This window comes from Jaculus jaculus, chromosome 12, assembly GCF_020740685.1.
Source record: "Jaculus jaculus isolate mJacJac1 chromosome 12, mJacJac1.mat.Y.cur, whole genome shotgun sequence".
Lineage (NCBI taxonomy): Eukaryota > Metazoa > Chordata > Mammalia > Rodentia > Dipodidae > Jaculus > Jaculus jaculus.
In genome coordinates, this window is record NC_059113.1 from 13,228,367 (window position 1) to 13,249,413 (window position 21,047).

At 40.7% G+C, this 21,047-nt stretch overlaps 1 protein-coding gene across 7 annotated transcripts in view; it reads left to right on the plus strand.

Moving 5' to 3' along the window:
* Nucleotides 1-21,047, plus strand: part of LOC123453730 (dentin sialophosphoprotein-like) — a 50,608-nt gene that overhangs the window by 23,322 nt on the left and 6,239 nt on the right. For 3 of the 7 annotated variants that reach the window (XM_045131489.1, XM_045131488.1, XM_045131492.1), the window contains 13 exons: nucleotides 314-368; nucleotides 2,079-2,798; nucleotides 3,231-3,415; nucleotides 3,911-3,965; nucleotides 5,659-6,378; nucleotides 13,251-13,396; nucleotides 13,930-13,984; nucleotides 15,680-16,399; nucleotides 16,838-16,983; nucleotides 17,813-17,867; nucleotides 19,546-19,691; nucleotides 20,057-20,231; nucleotides 20,548-20,724. In XM_045131489.1, coding sequence (XP_044987424.1) covers nucleotides 314-368; nucleotides 2,079-2,798; nucleotides 3,231-3,415; nucleotides 3,911-3,965; nucleotides 5,659-6,378; nucleotides 13,251-13,396; nucleotides 13,930-13,984; nucleotides 15,680-16,399; nucleotides 16,838-16,983; nucleotides 17,813-17,867; nucleotides 19,546-19,691; nucleotides 20,057-20,231; nucleotides 20,548-20,724 — 3,355 coding nt within the window. The remainder of the gene's footprint in view (nucleotides 1-313; nucleotides 369-2,078; nucleotides 2,799-3,230; nucleotides 3,416-3,910; nucleotides 3,966-5,658; nucleotides 6,379-13,250; nucleotides 13,397-13,929; nucleotides 13,985-15,679; nucleotides 16,400-16,837; nucleotides 16,984-17,812; nucleotides 17,868-19,545; nucleotides 19,692-20,056; nucleotides 20,232-20,547; nucleotides 20,725-21,047) is intronic. The other 4 variants (XM_045131490.1, XM_045131491.1, XM_045131494.1 and 1 more) reach the window with 4 other exon arrangements.

Here is a 21,047-nt window from a genome sequence, read left to right on the forward strand (position 1 = left end):
GAGCTTTAAAAATGCATTACACACAGCTAGGCACCATGCTGCACACCTTTAGTCCCCACACTTGGCATGCAGAGGTAGGAGGATCATTTTGAGTTCAAGGCCACCCTGAGAAAACAGTGAATTGCAGGTTATCCTGGGCTAGAGTGAGACCCTACGTAAAAATCAAATTATCTGTATATGTATGTTACACATTATACAAACATCATCAGTAGACATTTCCTCAGAATATGAATGAGGGAAGCTAAAAATGCATATTACACACACATAAAAATGACTCATATATTATTGACTTCTCCTTTTCTCCATGATACAGAGTCCACTGTCAGATTGGAACGTAATGATCAAGCTTTTTCATACAAATGCCAGAGGTAAGTTAAAATTAATCAGAATGATGTAGCTACGAACGTAATTCTAGAAGTGGCGAAACCTAAAATTTTGTTACAAATAAATCCACAACTAGGAATAATTAAAAGGTATAATTACAGTATCCTACCGTTTTCTATTCATTGATTGGTTTATTTGTTTGAAACAGATTGAAAGAGTCATATATATATATGTATATATATGTATATAGAGGGAGAGAGGGAGAGAAAGAAAGAGAGAGAGAGACACGTGCATAGAGATGTTGAGATTGGGGGATCTAGGGCCTCCAGCCTCTGCCAACGATTTCCACATGCATGCGTCCCCTTGTGAATCAGACTTACATGGGTCCTGAGGAATTGAACCTGTGGATTCCTTGGCTTTGCATGCAAGTGCTTAACTGCTAAGCCATCTGTGCACCTCAAATTCTCCTACTTTTAAATGCCTACTTGTTCTTACTGCAGAAATGAAAGGGTACACTCCCTGTACTGAGTTCATGTTATTTTTTGTTTGTTTCTGTTTGGTTGTGGCTTTTCAAAGTAAGGTTTCTCTATAGCCGAGGCTGACTTGGAATGCACCATGTGGTGTCTCAGGGTGGCCTGAAACTCACAGTCATCCTCCTAGCTCTACCTCCAAACTGCTGGGATTAAAGGAGTATGCCACAAATCCAACCTTTTCTGTGTGTGTGTGTGTGTGTGCCTATACCATATTTTTTTCCTATCATCAGTAGATAGAGTCTCAGGAGATATTACCCTTTAGTTTTTATCAGAGTGGATTGAAGACCATGAGATGGAATCTGGAGGTGTTGATAAAAGTTCTCAACAGAATCCATTTGGCTACCTAGGTGTTGTGCAGGACGCCTTTGATTCCTGCAAATGGGAGTGGGACCTAGGAGGATCTCTGTGAGTTTGAGTACAACCAGAGTGTACTTTTTGAATCACAGGTCAACCAGAGCTGAGAGCGAGATCCAACCTTGACAAACAAAACAAAACAAAATAAAAAATCCATGAAAATAGAAAGCAGGCCATGGTGGGGCAAGGAAACAATGGTACAAAAGAGTATGGGGTTGAACAGAGGGTTCATATAACAAAAATATACCTAGTTTGGTAAACATATTGAAATCTAATTCATCTCCCTGTATCTGATCATGTTTAGTCAGTTAATTCGTACTGGAATTGCAGGTGACTGAGCATTCTGGAGTAGTATGGAAAAGCAGTATCTTAATGGAATTCAACATGCAAATGATGTGCTGACATGAAAGTATCAGGAATGGAGGTTTAGCCTTCAATTATGTAATTAACAACATTCAGACAACACTAGAGAGAAATGTGTCATTCTTTGTGCTTTTCGTAATGAGTAGCAATAACTTTAAATGAAGACATGGCTTAGCGGTCAAGTGTTTGCCTTTGAAGCCTAAGAAAACCTGTTCCCCTCCGGGTCTCACATGCAGATGCAGTGAGTTAAGCATGCACTGTTGCGCATGCCCACAAGGCCAAGGGTGCATCTGGCATTGGTTCCCAGTGGCTGAGAGCCCTAGATTGTCTGTTGTCTGTCTAGTGGTCTGTTTTTCTGACCCCCACCCACAAATAAATAATAATGAAAGTGTTAAATTTGAAAAATATATAAACAGGGTAAATGTGTGTAATTTTCCCTAATTATTTTGCAACCTTGATGAGTAGACTTATTACAAAACATTGTTTTCTACGATTAACTCGCAGAAATGAAAGAGCCTATCCTTTGGAGAAAGGAAATAAAAGTGCACTTACAAAAAGTCAATGGAGAGAATTGGTGAGAATACCAACACGTGAGACATCCGCTTCAGAAATGGACTCTCCTTACGGTCCTGACACTTCTGGTGTCCCAGATACTCTTGATGGTCCGGACACCCACGATGGTCTGGACACATGTGATGGTCCAGAAACTACCACTCCTTCAGATCATCCTGATGGTCCTGACACCCCTGATTGTACAGACATTTCTGATGGTCCACATAATCCTGATGGTCCAGATATTCCTGATGGTGCGGACACTCCTGATGGTCTGGATATTCCTGTTGGTTCAGATAATCCTCATGATCCGGACACTCCCGATGGTCCAGACACTCCTTACAGTCTGGGCACTTCTGATGATCCAGATCCCTCTGATGTTCCTGATGCTTCTGAGGGGCCCAGTACTCCTGTTGGTCCCATAACTTCTGATGGTTGCAGTACTTCTGAGAATCCCCGAGTTTCTCATGGTCCCAATACTCAGGATGGTCCTGAGTCTCCTGCTCCTCTTGCTGCCCTTCTGGATCCTGCTATTTCTGCGGAAGCTGATGTTCCTGCCCCTCTTTCTGTTCCTGCCGATGGTCCCGCATCTCCTAATGCTGCTGACTATGATGATGAAGAACATGCTCTACAAGTTGTTAAAGTCGTTCCCACTAAGGAGAAAAATGATAAGTAAGATGATGGCAATAATTTAGATAATTATTCTTTGCCAAGAAAATTCATTCTAATATGGGCCCATTTTTATGATGACTAAATAATAACCATGTAGATGGCTTTGCGGTTAAGGGACTTGCCCGTGAAGCATCAGAAATCCTGCGCTGATCTCGACATCCCATGTAGCCAGGAGCAATGGTGCAAACATGCAATGTCACACATGCACACAAGGGGGCACAGGCGTTTGATGCATGGTCACAGTGGCTCAAGAAACTGGTCTGCCCATTCTCTCTCTGTCTGTCCCTTTCTCCATCTCTCTCAAATTATAAATTACAAAACTTAAAATTTTAAGTAATGTGAAAGGGGCATTTTTGGAATTTTTTCATATTGTTTTGTAACGTTGTGGTGTAGAATTAATAGACAACATTATTCTGTATGACTACCTTGCAGAAATGAAAGTGCCTGTCCTTTGGAGAAAGTAAACAAACGTGAAATTACAAAACGTCCATTTAACGAATTGGTGAGAACATCAACACCTAAGACATCTACTGCAAAAATGGACACATTGGTGGAAGTGAACGGTCGTCGCGTGTCAGGTGAAGTGCAGCACACAGGGAGCAGGCTTAATGATGGAGGTAGGGAATAAAGCCAAGACGGCACGCTTTGTGAACAAGGTACTTTAGCTTCTGAAACACCTCCCAAATGTGTAACGATCTGTTTCTTACTGCATCTACCTGAATTTATAACCATTTTATGCCTAACATTCTCTGTTAGACTAAGATCAGTGAGAGCCAAGATGTGATCTATTCAATTATCTGAGCTTTAAAAATACATTACACACAGCTGGGCACCATGCTGCACACCTTTAGTCCCCACACTTGGGATGCAGAGGTAGGAGGATCACTTTGAGTTCAAGGCCACCCTGAGAAAACAGTGAATTGCAGGTTAGCCCGGGATAGAGTGAGACCCTACTTAAAAAACAAGTTATCTGTATATGTATGTTACATATTATACAAACATCATCAGTATACATTTCCGTAGAATATGAATGAGGGAAGCTAAAAATGCATATTACACACACATAAAAATGACTCATATATTATTTACTTCTCCTTTTCTCCATGATACAGAGTCCACTGTCAGATTGGAACGTAATGATCAAGCATTTTCATATAAATGCCTAAGGTAAGTTAAAATTAATGAGAATGATGTAGCTACGAACGTAATTCTAGAAGTGGCGAAACCTAAAATTTTGTTACAAATAAATCCACGACTAGGAATAATTAAAAGGTATAATTACAGTATCCTACCATTTACTATTTATTGATTTGTTTATTTATTTGAAACAGATTGAAAGAGTCATATATATATATGTATATATATGTATATGGGAGAGAGGGAGAGAAAGAGAGAGAGAGAGACACGGGCACAGAGAGATTGAGATTGGGGGATCTAGGGCCTCCAGCCTCTGCCGACGAATTCCACATGCATGCATCCCCTTGTGAATCAGACTTACATGGGTCCTGAGGAATTGAACCAGTGGATTCCTTGGCTCTGCATGCAAGGGCCTTAACTGCTAAGCCATCTGTGCACTCCAAATTCTACTACTTTTAAATGCCTAGTTGTTCTTACTGCAGAAATGAAAGGGTACACTCCCTGTACGGAGTTCATGTTATTTTTTGTTTGTTTCTGTTTGGTTGTGGCTTTTCAAAGTAAGGTCTCTCTATAGCCCAGGTTGACTTGGAATGCACCATGTGGTGTCTCAGGGTGGCCTGAAACTCACAGTCATCCTCCTAGCTCTACCACCAAACTGATGGGATTAACGGAGTGTGCCACAAAATCCAACCCTATCATGTGTGTGTGTGCCTATACCCTATTTTTTTCCTATCATCAGTAGATAGATGTCTAAGGAGATATTACCCTTTAATTTTTAGCAGAGTGGATTGAAGACCATGAGATGGAATCTGGAGGTGTTGATAAAAGTTCTCAAAAGAATCCATTTGGCTACCTAGGTGTTGTGCAGGACGCCTTTGATTCCTGCAAATGGGAGTGGGACCTAGGAGGATCTCTGTGAGTTTGAGAACAACCAGAGTGTACGTAGTGAATCACAGGTCAACCAGAGCTGAGAGCGAGATCCAACCTTGCCAAACAAAAGAAAACAAAATAAAAAATCCATGAAAATAGAAAGCAGGCCATGGTGAGGAAAGAAACAATGGTACAAATGAGTATGGGGTTGAACAGAGGGTTGATATAACAAAAACATACCTAGTTTGCAAAACACATTGAAATCTAATTCATCTCCCTGTATCTGATCATGTTTAGTCAGTTAATTCGGACTGGAATTGCAGGTGACTGCGTTTTCTGGAGTAGTATGCAAAAGCAGTATCTTAATGGAATTCAGCATGCAAATGATGTGCTGACATGAAAGTATCAGGAATGGAGGTTTAGCCTTCAATTATTTAATTAACAACATTCAGACAACACTAGAGACAAATGTGTAATTCTTTGTGCTTTTTGTTATGAGTAGCAATAACTTTAAATGAAGACATGGCTTAGCGGTCAAGTGTTTGCCTTTGAAGCCTAAGAAAACCTGTTCCCCTCCGGGTCTCACATGCAGATGCAGTGAGTTAAGCATGCACTGTTGCGCATGCCCACAAGACCAAGGGTGCATCTGGTATTGGTTCCCAGCGGCTGAGATTGTCTGTTCTCTGTCTAGTGGTCTTCTTATCTGACCCCTCCCCCACCAATAAATAATAATGAAAGTGTTAAATTTGAAAAATGTATAAACAGGGTAAATGTGTGTAATTTTCCCTAATTGTTTTGCAACCTTGATGAGTAGACTTATTACAAAACATTGTTTTCTATGATTTACTTGCAGAAATGAAAGAGCCTATCCTTTGGAGAAAGAAAATAAAAGTGCAATTACAAAAAGTCAATTGAGAGAATTGGTGAGAATACCAACACGTGAGACATCCACTTCAGAAATGGACTCTCCTTACGGTCCTGACTCTTCTGGTGGTCCAGATCCTCTTGAGGGTCTGGACACCCATGATGGTCTGGACACTTGTGATGGTCCAGATACGACCACTGTTTCAGATAATGCTGATAGTCCGGACAGCCCTGATGGTACAGACACTTCTGATGGTCCACATAATCCTGATGGTCCAGACATTCCTGATGGTCCAGACACTCCTGATGGTGCGGATATTCCTGTTGGTTCAGATAATCCTCATGATCCGGACACTCCCGATGGTCCAGACACTCCTTACAGTCTGGGCACTTCTGATGATCCTGATCCCTCTGATGTTCCTGATACTTCTGAGGGGCCCAGTACTCCTGTTGGTCCCATAACTTCTGATGGTTGCAGTACTTCTGAGAGTCCCCGTGTTTCTCATGGTCCCAATGCTCAGGATGGTCCTGAATCTCCTGCTCCTCTTGCTGCCCTTCTGGATCGTGCTATTTCTGAGGAAGCTGAGGTTCCTGCCCCTCTTTCTGTTCCTGCTGATGGTCCCCCATCTCCTAATGCTGCTGACTATGATGATGAAGAACATGCTCTACAAGTTGCTAAAGTCGTTCCCGCTAAGGAGAAAAATGATAAGTAAGATGATCGCAATAATTTAGGCTAGATAATTATTCTTTGCCAAGAAAGTTTCCGTCTAATTTGGGCTCATTTTTTTTTAATTTTTATTAACATTTTCCATGATTATAAAATATATCCCATGGTAATTCCCTCCCTCCCCACCCCCACACTTTCCCGTTTGAAATTCCATTCTCCATCATATTACCTCCCCATTACAATCATTGTAATTACATATATACAATATCAACCTATTAAGTAGCCTCCTCCCTTCCTTTCTCCACCCTTTATGTCTCCTTTTCAACTTACTGGCCTCTGCTACTAAGTATTTTCATTTTCACGCAGAAGCCCAGTCATCTGTAGCTAGGATCCACATATGAGAGAGAACATGTGGCGCTTGGCTTTCTGGGCCTGGGTTACCTGACTTAGTATAATACTTTCCAGGTCCATCCATTTTTCTGCAAATTTCATAACTTCATTTTTCTTTACCGCTGAGTAGAACTCCACTGTATAAATGTACCACATCTTCATTATCCACTCATCTGTTGAGGGACATCTAGGCTGGTTCCATTTCCCAGCTATTATAAATTGAGCAGCAATAAACATGGTTGAGCATGTACTTCTAAGGAAATGAGATGAGTCCTTTGGATATATGCCTAGGAGCGCTATAGCTGGGTCATATGGTAGATCAATCTCTAGCTGCTTTAGGAACCTCCACACTGTTTTCCACAATGGCTGGACCAGATTGCATTCCCACCAGCAGTGCAGAAGGGTTCCTTTTTTTCCACATCCCCGCCAACATTTATGATCATTTGTTTTCATGATGGTGGCCATTCTGACAGGAGTGAGATGGAATCTCAATGTAGTTTTAATCTGCATTTCCCTGATGACTAGTGACGTAGAACATTTTTTAAGATGCTTATATGCCATTCGTATTTCTTCCTTTGAGAACTCTCTATTTAGCTCCATAGCCCATTTTTTGATTGGCTTGTTTGATTCCTTATTATTTAACTTTTTGAGTTCTTTGTATATCCTAGATATTAATCCTCTATCAGATATATAGCTGGCGAAGATTTTTTCCCATTCTGTAGGTTGCCTCTTTGCTTTTTTCACTGTGTCCTTTGCGGTGCAAAATCTTTGTAATTTCATTAGGTCCCAGTGGTTAATCTGTGGTTTTATTGCCTGAGCAATTGGGGTTGTATTCAGAAAGTCTTTGCCAAGACCAATATGTTGAAGGGTTTCCCCTACTTTTTCCTCTAGCAGTTTCAAAGTTTCCGGTCTGATGTTAAGGTCTTTAATCCATTTGGACTTAATTCTTGTGCATGGCGAGAGAGAAGAATCGATTTTCATCCTTCTGCAGATATTTATCCAGTTTTCAAAACACCATTTGCTGAAGAGGCTGTCTCTTCTCCAATGAGTATTTTTGGCATTTTTATCGAATATCAGGTGGCTATAGCTACTTGGGCTTACATCTGGGTCCTCTATTCTGTTCCACTGATCTACATGTCTGTTTTTGTGCCAGTACCATGCTGTTTTTGTTACTATGGCTCTGTAGTATAGGTTAAAATCAGGTATGGTGATACCACCAGCCTCTTTTTTGTTGCTCAGTATTATTTTAGATATTCGAGGTTTTTTGTGATTCCAAATGAAGTTTTGGATTGTTTTTTCTATTTCCATGAAGAAAGCCTTTGGAATTTTGATGGGGATTGCATTAAATGTGTAGATTGCTTTAGGTAAGATTGCCATTTTCACGATATTGATTCTTCCAATCCAGGAACAAGGGTTGTTTCTCCACTTTCTAGTGTCTTCTGCAATTTCTCGCTTGAGTGTTTTAAAGTTCTCATTGTATAGATTCTTTACTTCCTTGGTTAGGTTTATTCCAAGGTATTTTATTTTTTTTGATGCAATTGTGAATGGGAGTGATTCTCTGATTTCATCCTCTGTGTGTTTGTTGTTAGCATATATGAAGGCTACTGATTTCTGTGTATTTATTTTGTATCCTGCTACATTGCTGTAGGTTTTGATCAGCTCTAACAGCTTGCTAGTAGACTCTTTAGGGTCCTTTATGTATAGAATCATGTCATCTGCAAATAATGATAACTTGATTTCTTCCTTTCCAATTTGTATCCCTTTTATGTGTGTCTCTTGCCTTATTGCTATAGCCAAGACTTCCAAAAGTATATTAAATAGAAGTGGGGACAGTGGACACCCTTGTCTTGTTCCTGATTTTAGTGGAAAAGCTTCCAGTTTTTCCCCATTTAGTAATATGTTGGCTGTAGGCTTGTCATAAATAGCCTTTATTATATTGAGATATGTTCCTTCTATTCCCAGTCTCTGTAGGACTTTTATCATGAAGGGATGTTGGATTTTGTCAAATGCTTTCTCTGCGTCTAATGAGATGATCATGTGATTTTTGTCCTTCAACCCGTTTATGTAATGTATTACATTTATAGATTTGCGTATGTTGAACCATCCCTGCATCTCTGGGATAAAGCCTACTTGGTCAGGGTGAATGATCTTTTTGATATACTCTTGTATTCTGTTTGCCAATATTTTGTTGAGAATTTTTGCATGTATGTTCATGAGGGAGATTGGTCTGTAATTTTCTTTTTTTGTTCTATCTTTGCCTGGTTTTGGTATCAGGGTGATGCTGGCCTCATAGAAGGAGTTTGGTAGAATTCCTTCTTTTTCTATTTCCTGGAAAAGCTTAAGAAGCAATGGTGTTAGCTCTTCCTTAAAAGTCTGGTAAAATTCAGCAGTGAATCCATCCGGGCCTGGGCTTTTTTTAGTTGGGAGATTATTGATAAATGTTCGGATCTCCATGTTTGTTATAGGTCTATTTAAGTGATTAATCTCATTTTGATTTAATTTAGGTAGGTCATATAGATCAAGGAAATCATCCATTTCTTTCAGATTTTCATACTTTGTGGAGTATATGCTTTTATAGTATGTCCCTATGATTTTTTGAATTTCTCTGGAATCTGTTGTGATGTTACCTTGTTCATCTCTGATTTTACTAATTTGTGTCTCTTCTCTCTTTCTTTTGGTCAGATTTGCTAAGGGTTTATCAATCTTGTTTATCCTTTCAAAGAACCAACTCTTTGTTTCATTAATTCTTTGGATTGTTCTTTTTGTTTCTATCTCATTAATTTCTGCCCTAATCTTTATTATTTCTTCCCGTCTACTAATTTTTGGTTTGCCTTGTTCTTCTTTTTCCAAGGCTTTAAGGTGAAGCATTAGGTCGTTTACTTGCGACCTTTCTAATTTCTTAATATAGGCACTTAAGACTATAAATTTACCTCTTAGAACTGCCTTCATTGTGTCCCAGAGATTTTGGTATGTTGTGTTCTCATTATCATTTGACTCTATAAATTTTTTGATTTCCTTTTTGATTTCTTCATTGACCCACTCATCATTTAGTAGTGTATTGTTTAGTTTCCATGATTTTGTGTATGCTCTATAGCCTTTCTTGCTACTGATTTGTAGTTTAATTCCATTGTGGTCAGATAGAATGCAAGGAATTATTTCAATTTTCCTGAATTTGTTAAGATTTGCTTTGTGTCCTAATAGATGGTCTATTTTAGAGAATGTTCCATGTGCTGCTGAAAAGAATGTATATTCTGCAGCCTTTGGATGAAATGTCCTGTATATATCTGTTAGGTCCATTCCTTCTATGACCTCATTTAGTCCAGATGCCTCTCTGTTTATTCTTTCCCTGGATGACCTGTCAATTGATGAGAGTGGGGTGTTAAAGTCACCCACCACCACTGTGTTTGGTGTTATCTGTGACCTTAGTTCTAATAGTGTTTGTTTGACGAATTTGGGAGCCCCCATGTTAGGTGCATATATGTTTAGGATTGTAATGTCCTCCTGTTGGAGTGTGCCCTTAATCAATATAAAGTGACCTTCCTTATCTTTCTTGACTAACGTCGGACTAAAGTCTACCCTGTCTGATATTAGGATAGCAACCCCTGCTTGTTTTCTAGGCCCATTTGCTTGAAACACCGTCTTCCAACCTTTCACCCTAAGATAATGTCTATCCTTTGTAGAAAGGTGAGTTTCTTGGAGACGACAAATTGTAGGATCCTGCTTTTTAACCCAGTCTGCAAATCTATGTCTTTTCGTTGGGGCATTGAGACCGTTGATATTAAGAGATATTATTGAAAGGTGTGTATTTATGTTTGCCATTTTTGTGTGTGTGTGTGTGTGTTACTGGTTCTACCTGTGCTCTCTTCTGTTAACTGGTATTTGAGTATAGCTTGTTTTTTCTAGGTTCCTTATATGTGTGCTTTTCCTTTTGTTCAGCATGGAGGATTCTATCAAGTATTTTCTGTAGAGCTGGTTTTGTCTTCAAATACTCCTTTAACCTGCTTTTGTCATGGAATGTCTTTATTTCTCCATCTATTTGAATGGATAACTTTGCAGGATAAAGTAACCTTGTGGTTGGCAGTTGTTATCTTTCAGAACTTGGAATATATCACTCCAAGCCCTTCTGGCTTTAAAAGTTTGTGTTGAATAATCTGCTGTAATCCTGATGGGCTTGCTTTTGTAGGTAACTTGATTTTTCTCTCTAACTGCTTTCAATATTTTTTCTTTGGTTTGTGTGTTTGGAAGTATGATTATAATATGGCGAGGAGAGGCTCTCTCTGGGTTTTGTCTGGCTGGGGTTCTAAAGGCTTCCTGTATCTGTATTGGCACCTCTTTCCCAATTTGGGGGAAATTTTCCTCTATGATTTTGTTGAAGATGCCTACTATGCCTCTGGAGTGGAGTTCTTCTCCTTCTACTATGCCCTGAATTCTTATATTGGATCTTTTCATAGTGTCCTGAATATCTTGAAATTCCCACTCATACTTTTCTATAAGTTTGTCTTTCTCTTTGTTGGACTGCATTAGGTCTGCCACCTGGTCTTCTAGCTTAGATATTCTGTCCTCTCCCTCATCCATCCTACTGGTGAGATTTTCTACAGAGTTTTTTATTTCATTAACTGTGTTCTTCATTGCTAGTAATTCTGACTGGTTTTTTTTTTTATTATTTCTATTTCCCTATTTATGTATTGTATTGCCTTCTTTATTTCATTAAATTGGTGTCCTGCCTCTTCTTTGATTCCTTTGATTTCCTCTTTGATTTCCTCTTTGATTTCTTCTTTGATTGTTTTCATGTGTTCTTTGACCTCTTTGAACATATTTATAATTATTCTTTTGAACTCTTTCTCAGGCATTTCCTCTAACTCTTTCTCACTGGAGGACATTTCTGATGCATTAATACTTTTAGGTGGATTTATATCGTCTTGCTTTTTAGTGTTTCTTGTGTTATAATGTATATATTTTTGCATCTTGGATTAAGTTAATGCTTGGATTTTCTAGCTAGCTGTGTATTCTTAGCTGTATCAATTGATTTGATGTAATATATTTTCAGGGTAGGACCTTAAGGTATTAGGTGTGGCTCTTAAGACTTTCAGAGTATCTACAAAGATGTTCTTAGGGGTTGAGTTTCCCTGCTTTAGGAGTATTCAAGCAGGCTGAGTGGAATAAAATACAGGTAGATTCTAAAGTTTAACTAAACACTGTACACATTCAATCAAAAACAGCCCCGAGTATGTATGCAAGAGTAGTTAGTATAATGTCCAGATCCTCTATCAACAAAGAGGTTTAGATTTCTGGTCTGTTGAGGGATCCAAGTCAGCTTGTGACCAAGTGAGACCCTTCCCTGGTGCAATCCCAGTTACCTTGGGTGATTTTGGTCTCAGTCAAGTTGCTGCCAGGGTCACCGGGCTGCTGTTCTGATTTCTGGAGCTGGGCACTTGCTTTTCCTACGGTGCAAACCGAGTCGCTGCTGCTGCCGTAGCTGCCACCACCGGGGCCACCACCGGGGCCACCACCGCTGCTGAAGCTGCCGCTGCCGTGTCCACCGCCGCTGCTCCCCCCCGAAGCCGCTGCTGTGGGATCTGCCGCCGCTGCCGCTCCTGTGTCCGCTGCTGCTGGGGCCGCTGGTACCGGTGCTGGAGCCGCTGAAGTTGCTGCCGAACTCTGCTCCTGCTTGGGTCCCGCTGTCAGCCCAAGTTGGCGTGGCCGGGTCCCGGGCCGCTGCTGTGTTCGCTGGAGCTGGCTTCATGCGTTGAGGGAGGGGAGGGAGCCGCGGCTGCTCTGGATCTCTCACTGCTCCACGTGTTCTTCTACCTCGCGGTCTTCTCCTCCGCTGCTCGCTGCCGCTCTCCCCTCACGTTTCCGAGTTGCGGAGAGCGCGGTGTGAGGGGAAAATCCCGCACCTGGCTTTTCCTGCGGCTCGAGCCGAGAGTCTGGCGGCTTTCTTCTGCGCCGCGGCCGAGCTGCCGGGGCCGCTTTTCCGCCTGTGCAGGCTCTGGATGATCAATAACTCTTCTACTTCTCCACTGCCGCCTCAATTTCCTATACACCTCACTTTTTAGTAAAAGTGTGTATTTTGCTGAGTTTTTTTGGTCGTTTTCCCCCCTAGGCTGCTTTGGCGTGGTACCTACGCCGCCATCTTAACCGGAATTCCCCTGGGCTCATTTTTATGATGATTAATTATTAACCACGTAGATGGCTTTTCGGTTAATGTGCTTGCCTGTGAAGCATAACAAATCCTGCTCTGATCTCGAGATCCCATGGAGCCAGGTGCAGTGATGCCAACATGCAATGTCACACATGCACACAAGGGGGCACAGGCGTTTGATGCATGGTCACAGTGGCTCAAGAAACTGGTCTGCCCATTCTCTCTCTGTCTGTCCCTTTCTCCATCTCTCTCAAATTATAAATTACAAAACTTAAAATTTTAAGAAATGTGAAAGGAGAATTTTTCGAATTTTGTCATAATGTTTTGTAACGTTGAGGTGTAGAATTAAGAGACACCATTATTCTGTATGACTACCTTGCAGAAATGAAAGTGCCTGTCCTTTGGAGAAAGTAAACAAACGTGAAATTACAAAAAGTCCATTGAACGAATTGGTGAGAACATCAACACCTAAGACATCTACTGCAGAAATGGACACATTGATGGAAGTGAACGTTCATCGCTTGTCAGGTGAAGTCCAGCACACAGGGAGCAGGCTTAATGATGGAGCTAGGGAATCAAGCCAAGACGGCACGCTTTGTGAACAAGCTACTTTAGCTTCTGAAACACCTCCCAAATCTGTAACGATCTGTTTCTTACTGCATCTACCTGAATTTATAACCATTTTCTGCCTAACATTCTCTGTTAGACTAAGATCAATGAGAGCCAAGATGTGATCTATTCAATAATCTGAGCTATAAAAATACATTACACACAGCTGGGCACCATGCTGCACACCTTTAGGCCCCGCACTTGGGTTGCAGAGGTAGGAGGATCACTTTGAGTTCAAGGCCACCCTGAGAAAACAGTGAATTGCAGGTTAGCCCGGGCTAGAGTGAGACCCTACTTAAAAATAAATTATCTGTATATGTATGTTACACATTATACAAATATCATCAGTAGACATTTCCTCAGAATATGAATGAGGGAAGCTAAAAAGGCATATTACACACACATAAAAATGACTCATATATTATTTACTTCTCCTTTTCTCCATGATACAGAGTCAACTGTCAGATTGGAACGTAATGATCAAGCATTTTCATACAAATGCCTCAGGTAAGTTAAAATTAATGAGAATGATGTAGCTACGAACGTAATCTAGAAGTATCGAAACCTAAAATTTTGTTACAAATAAATCCACAACTAGGAATAATTAAAAGGTATAATTACAGTATCCTACCATTTTCTATTCATTGATTGGTTTGTTTGTTTGAAACAGATTGAAAGAGTCAGATATATATATGTATATATATGTATATGGAGAGAGAGAGGGAGAGAAAGAGAGAGAGAGAGACACGGGCACAGAGAGATTGAGATTGGGGGATCTAGAGCCTCCAGCCTCTGCCGACGAATTCCACATGCATGCGTCCCCTTGTGAATCAGACTTACATGGGTCCTGAGGAATTGATCCTGTGGATTCCTTGGCTTTGCATGCAAGTGCCTTAACTGCTAACCCATCTGTGCACCCCAAATTCTCCTACTTTTAAATGCCTAGTTGTTCTTACTGCAGAAATGAAAGGGTACACTCCCTGTACTGAGTTCATGTTGTTTTTTGTTTTTGTCTGTTTGGTTTTGGCTTTTCAAAGTAAGGTTTTTCTATAGCCAAGGCTGACTTGGAATGCACCATGTGGTGTCTCAGGGTGGCCTGAAACTCACAGTCATCCTCCTAGCTCTACCTCCAAACTGCTGGGATTAAAGGAGTGTGCCACAAAATCCAACCCTATTATGTGTGTGTGTGCCTATACCCTATTTTTTTCCTATCATCAGTAGATAGATGTCTAAGGAGATATTACCCTTTAATTTTTAGCAGAGTGGATTGAAGACCATGAGATGGAATCTGGAGGTGTTGATAAAAGTTCTCAAAAGAATCCATTTGGCTACCTAGGTGTTGTGCAGGACGCCTTTGATTTCTGCAAATGGGAGTGGGACGTGGGAGGATCTCTGTGAGTTTGAGTACAACCAGAGTGTACGTAGTGAATCACAGGTCAACCAGAGCTGAGAGCAAGATCCAACCTTGCCAAAGAAAAGAAAACAAAATAAAAAATCCATGAAAATAGAAAGCAGGCCATGGTGAGGAAAGAAACAATGGTACAAATGAGTATGGGGTTGAACAGAGGGTTGATATAACAAAAACATACCTAGTTTGCAAAACACATTGAAATCTAATTCATCTCCCTGTATCTGATCATGTTTAGTCATTTAATTCGGACTGGAATTGCAGGTGACTGCATTTTCTGGAGTAGTATGCAAAAGCAGTATCTTAATGGAATTCAACATGCAAATGATGTGCTGACATGAAAGTATCAGGAATGGAGGTTTAGCCTTCAACTATGTAATTAACAACATTCAGACAACACTAGAGAGAAATGTCTAATTCTTTGTGCTTTTTGTTATGAGTAGCAATGACTTTAAATGAAGACATGGCTTAGCGGTTAAGTGTTTGCATTTGAAGCCTAAGAAATCCTGTTCCCCTCCAGGTCTCACATGCAGATGCAGTGAGTTAAGCATGCACCGTTGCGCATGCACACAAGGCCAAGGGTGCATCTGGCATTGGTTCCCAGTGGCTGAGATTGTCTGTTCTCTGTCTAGTGGTCTTCTTATCTGACCCCTCCCCCACCAAAAAATAATAAAGAAAGTGTTAAATTTGAAAAATGTATAAACAGGGTAAATGTGTGTAAATTTCCCTAATTGTTTTGCAACCTTGATGAGTAGATTTATTACAAAACATTGTTTTCTATGATTAACTTGCAGAAATGAAAGAGCCTATCCTTTGGAGAAAGGAAATAAAAGTGCAATTACAAAACGTCAATTGAGAGAATTGGTGAGAATACCAACACGTGAGACATCCACTTCAGAAATGGACTCTCCTTACACTCCTGACTCTTCTGGTGGTCCAGATCCTCTTGATGGTCTGGACACGCATGATGGTCTGGACACTTGTGATGGTCCAGATACGACCACTGTTTCAGATAATCTTGATGGTCCTGACAGCCCTGATGGTACAGACACTTCTGATGGTCCACATAATCCTGATGGTCCAGACATTCCTGATGGACCAGACACTACTGATGGTGCGGATATTCCTGTTGGTTCAGATAATCCTCATGATCCGGACACTCCAGATGGTCCAGACACTCCTTACAGTCTGGGCACTTCTGATGATCCTGATCCCTCTGATGTTCCTGATACTTCTGAGGGGCCCAGTACTCCTGTTGGTCCCATAACTTCTGATGGTTGCAGTACTTCTGAGAGTCCCCGAGTTTCTCATGGTCCCAATGCTCAGGATGGTCCTGAATCTCCTGCTCCTCTTGCTGCCCTTCTGGATCCTGCTATTTCTGCGGAAGCTGATGTTCCTGCCCCTCTTTCTGTTCCTGCCGATGGCCCCGCATCTCCTAATGCTGCTGACTATGATGATGAAGAACATGCTCTACAAGTTGCTAAAGTCGTTCACACTAAGGAGAAAAATGATAAGTAAGATGATGGCAATAATTTAGGCTAGATAATTATTCTTTGCCAAGAAAGCTTCCGTCTAATTTGGGCTCATTTTTATGATGATTAATTATTAACCACATATATGGCTATTTGGTTAAGGTGCTTGCCTGTGAAGCATAAGAAATCCTGCTCTGATCTCGAGATCCCATGGAGCCAGGTGCAGTGATGCAAACATGCAATGTCACACATGCGCACAAGGGGGCACAGGCGTTTGATGCATGGTCACAGTGGCTCAAGAAACTGGTCTGCCCATTCTCTCTCTGTCTGTCCCTTTCTCCATCTCTCTCAAATTATAAATTACAAAACTTAAAATTTTAAGTAATGTGAAAGGGGAATTTTTGGAATTTTGTCATAATGTTTTGTAACGTTGAGGTGTAGAATTAATAGACCACATTATTCTGTATGACTACCTTGCAGAAATGAAAGTGCCTGTCCTTTGGAGAAAGTAAACAAACGTGAAATTACAAAAAGTCCATTGAAAAAATTGGTGAGGCCATCAACACCTAAGACATCTACTGCAGAAATGGACAAATTGATGGAAGTGAACGGTCATCCCTTGTCAGGTGAAGTCCAGGACACAGGGAGCAGGCTTAATGATGGAGCTAGGGAGTCAAGTCAAGACGGCACGCTTTGTGAACAAGCTACTGTAGCTTCCTAAACACCTCCCAAATATGTAACGATCTGTTTGTTAATGCATCTTCCTGAATTTATAACCATTTCCTGCCTAGCATTCTCTGTTAGACTAAGATCAATGAGAGCCAAGATGTGATCTATTCAATTATCTGAGCTTTAAAAATACATTACACACCGCTGGACCCATGGTGCACACCTTAATTCCCAGCACTTGGGATGCAGAGGTAGGAGGATGACTTTGAGTTCAAGGCCACCCTGAGAAAACAGTGAATTGCAGCTTAGCCCGGGCTAGAGTGATACCCTCCTTAAAAAACAAGTTGTCTGTATATGTATGTTACACATTATACAAACATCATCTTTAGACATTTCCTCATGAATATGAATGAGGGAGGCTGGAGAGAAGGCTTAGCGGTTAAGCGCTTGCCTGTGAAACCTAAGGACCCCGGTTCGAGGCTCGGTTCCCTAAGTCCCACGTTAACCAGATAGACAAGGGGGAGCACGCGTCTGGAGTTCGTCTGCAGAGGCTGGAAGCCTTGGTGCGCCCATTCTCTCTCTCTCTCCCTCTATCTGTCCTTTCCTCTGTGTCTGTCGCTGTCAAATAAATAAAATAAATATTTAAATAAAATAAAATATTTAAAAAAATTCTGGCTTCCATTAAAAAAAAAAAAAGAATATGAATGAGGGAATCTAAAAATGCATATTACACACACATAAAAATGACTCATATATTATTTCCTTCTGCTTTTCTCCATGATACAGAGTCCACTATCAGATTGGAACGTAATGATCATGCATTTCCTTACAAATATCTAAGGTAAGTTAAAATTATTGGAATTATGTAGCTATGAACGTAATTCTAGAAGTGTCGAAACCTAAAGTTTTGTTACAAATAAATCCAAAACTAGGAATAATGAAAAGGTATAATTACAGTATCGTACCGTTTTCTATTCATTGATTGGTTTATTTGTTTGAAACAGATTGAAAGAGTCTGATATATATATGTATATATATGTATATGGAGAGAGAGTGGGAGAGAAAGAGAGAGAGACACGTGCATAGAGATATTGAGATTGGGGGATCTAGGGCCTCCAGCCTCTGCCGACGAATTCCACATGCATGTGTCCCCTTGTGAATCAGACTTACATGAGTCCTGAGGAGTTCACCCTGTGGATTCCTTGGCTTTGCATGCAAGTGCCTTAACTGCTAAGCCATCTGTGCACCCCAAATACTCCTACTTTTTAATGCCTAGTTGTTCTTACTCCAGAAATGAAAGGGTACACTCCCTGTACTGAGTTCATGTTGTTTTTTGTTTGTTTCTGTTTGGTTTTGGCTTTTCAAAGTAAGGTTTCTCTATAGCCCAGGCTGACTTGGAATGCACCATGTGGTGTCTCAGGGTGGCCTGAAACTCACAGTCATCCTCCTAGCTCTACCTCCAAACTGCTGGGATTAAAGGAGTGTGCCACAAAATCCAACCCTATCATGTGTGTGTGTGCCTATACCCTATTTTTTCCTATCATCAGGAGATAGATGTCTAAGGAGATATTACCCTTTAGTTTTTAGTAGAGTGGATTGGAGACCATGAGATGGAATCTGGAGGTGTTGATAAAAGTTCTCAAAGGAATCCATACAGGACACCGTTGATTCCTGCAAATGGGATTGGGAGGTAGGAGGGTCTCTGTGAGTTTGAGTACAACCTTTGTGTACGTAGGGAATCACAGATCAACCTGAGCTGAGAGCAAGATCCAACCTTGCCAAACAAAACAAAACAAATTAAAACATCCATGAAAATAGAAAGCAGGCCATGGTGGGGCAAAGAAACAATGGTACAAATGAGTATGGGTTTGAACAGAGGGTTGATATAACAAAACATACCTAGTTTGCAAAACACATTGAAATCTAATTCATCTCCCTGTATCTGATCATGTTTAGTCAGTCATTTCGGACTGTTATTGGAGGTCACTGAGTATTCTGGAGTAGTATGCAAAAGCAGTATCTTAATGGAATTCAACATGCAAATGATGTGCTGACATGAAAGTATCAGGAATGGAGGTTTAGATTTCAATTATGTAATTAACAACATTCAGACAACACTTTAGAGAAATGTGTCATTCTTTGTGCTTTTTATTATGAGTAGCAATAACTTTACAATGAACACATGGCTTAGCGGTTAAATGTTTGCCTTTGAAGCCTAAGAAAACCTGTTCCCCTCCGGGTCTCACATGCAGATGCAGTGAGTTAAGCATGCACTGTTGCACATGCACACAAGGCCAAGGGTGCATCTGGCATTAGTTCTCAGTGGCTGAGAGACCTAGATTGTCTGTTCTCTGTCTAGTGGTCTTTTTATCTGACTCCCCCCACAAATAAATAATAATGAAAGTGTTAAATTTGAAAAATATATAAACAGGGTAAATGTGTGTAATTTTCCCTAATTGTTTTGCGACCTTGATGAGTAGAGTTATTAGAAAGCATTGTTTTCTATGATTAACTTACAGAAAGGAAAGAGCCTATCCATTGGGAAAAGGAAATAAAAGTGCAATTACAAAAAGTCAATTGAGAGAATTGGTGAGCATACCAACACCTGAGACATCCACTGCAGGAATGGACTCAATGATGGAAATCAACAGTCTTTCCGCATCAGGTGAACTCCAGGAGCACATTGGGAGCAGGCTCTTCGAGGGAGCTCCTGACACAAGCCAGGATGGCAGCCTTTGCGAACTAGCATCTTTAGCTTCTAAAACATCTACCCAGCCCATTATGATCTGTTTCGTACAGGATCTACTTGATTTTATACCTATTATTTATCAAGTATGTTCCATTAGCTAAGCTACATGAGAGCAAGGTCTCATCTGTTCATTTAGCTATGCTTAAGAAATATGTTGCCCATTGTACACATACCTTCAGTAGACATTTCCTCAGAGTATGAATGAAGGAATGTGAGAATGTATCTTCCACTTACATGAAAGTAGTCTTGTCTTATTTACATTCATTTTCTCCACGAAACAGATTCCACCGTCGGAATGGAAAACAAGTATAAAGTAGTTCCATACAAAAGGCTAAAGGAAGTCAATAATAGTGAAAATGATATAACTGTAATAGGAAATGAAGAAATGGAAAAACATAAAGGTTTCTTGCACTTAAATTGGAAACTAGGAACAGCACATAAGAAACACATTAAAAGGTATAATATCCTCCTTTTATTTGTTTATTTACTTTTTATATTTGAAAGAGAGAGAAAAAGAATCAGATATATATAGAGAGAGACAGTGGGTGTGCCGGAACGTTCAGCTGCTACAGACAAATTCCAGATGAATGGGCCCCTTAGCATCAGGCTTACATGTGTCCTGGGGAATTGAACATCTGTTCTTAACCTTTGTAAGCAACTGCAGTTGCTTAGCCATCTGTCTTTGTGCAAGAGTGGGAATGTTGCCAAATTGTCTTGTAATGTAGTGAGAGAATAAAATGGTAGGAATCATTGACTCTTGAATCTCTTAAAGGAGTGAGCCCCCCTGCCCTCTGGCAGAAGAAAAGAAAAGTGAAAACAGTAAGTTCACTACAAGGGAATCCGTGTCTGCATCAACCAGTGAAAGGTCTCCTGTTGAAACGGACACTGCGCAGCAAGCGCAAGTTGACGGCAGTCACGTGCCTGGTGACCTACACCACACCGGGAGAAGGTTAGACCACCGAATATTCCTTTCGCTCTACAGGAAGTTACACTGCTCGGTTTCTCTGGAAATTGTGCAGATTCGTGTAGTCTTCATTCAAAGTAGGAGGAGGCTCAGCTCCATCACATTGCTGAACAGTGAGGAACATGGACACCCGCCACAGGGACAAGCAGGAGCAGTGACTATCGACACTTGGCTGTAGCGGATATTGACACATAACGCCTTAGACACGGTTTCCTCAGAAAAGTATTGGAGAACTAGTTAGAAAGTGAAGGGAAATAGAGAAAGGAAGAGGTTTCTCTTTTTACATCATCCATTGGAAAGATGATTGC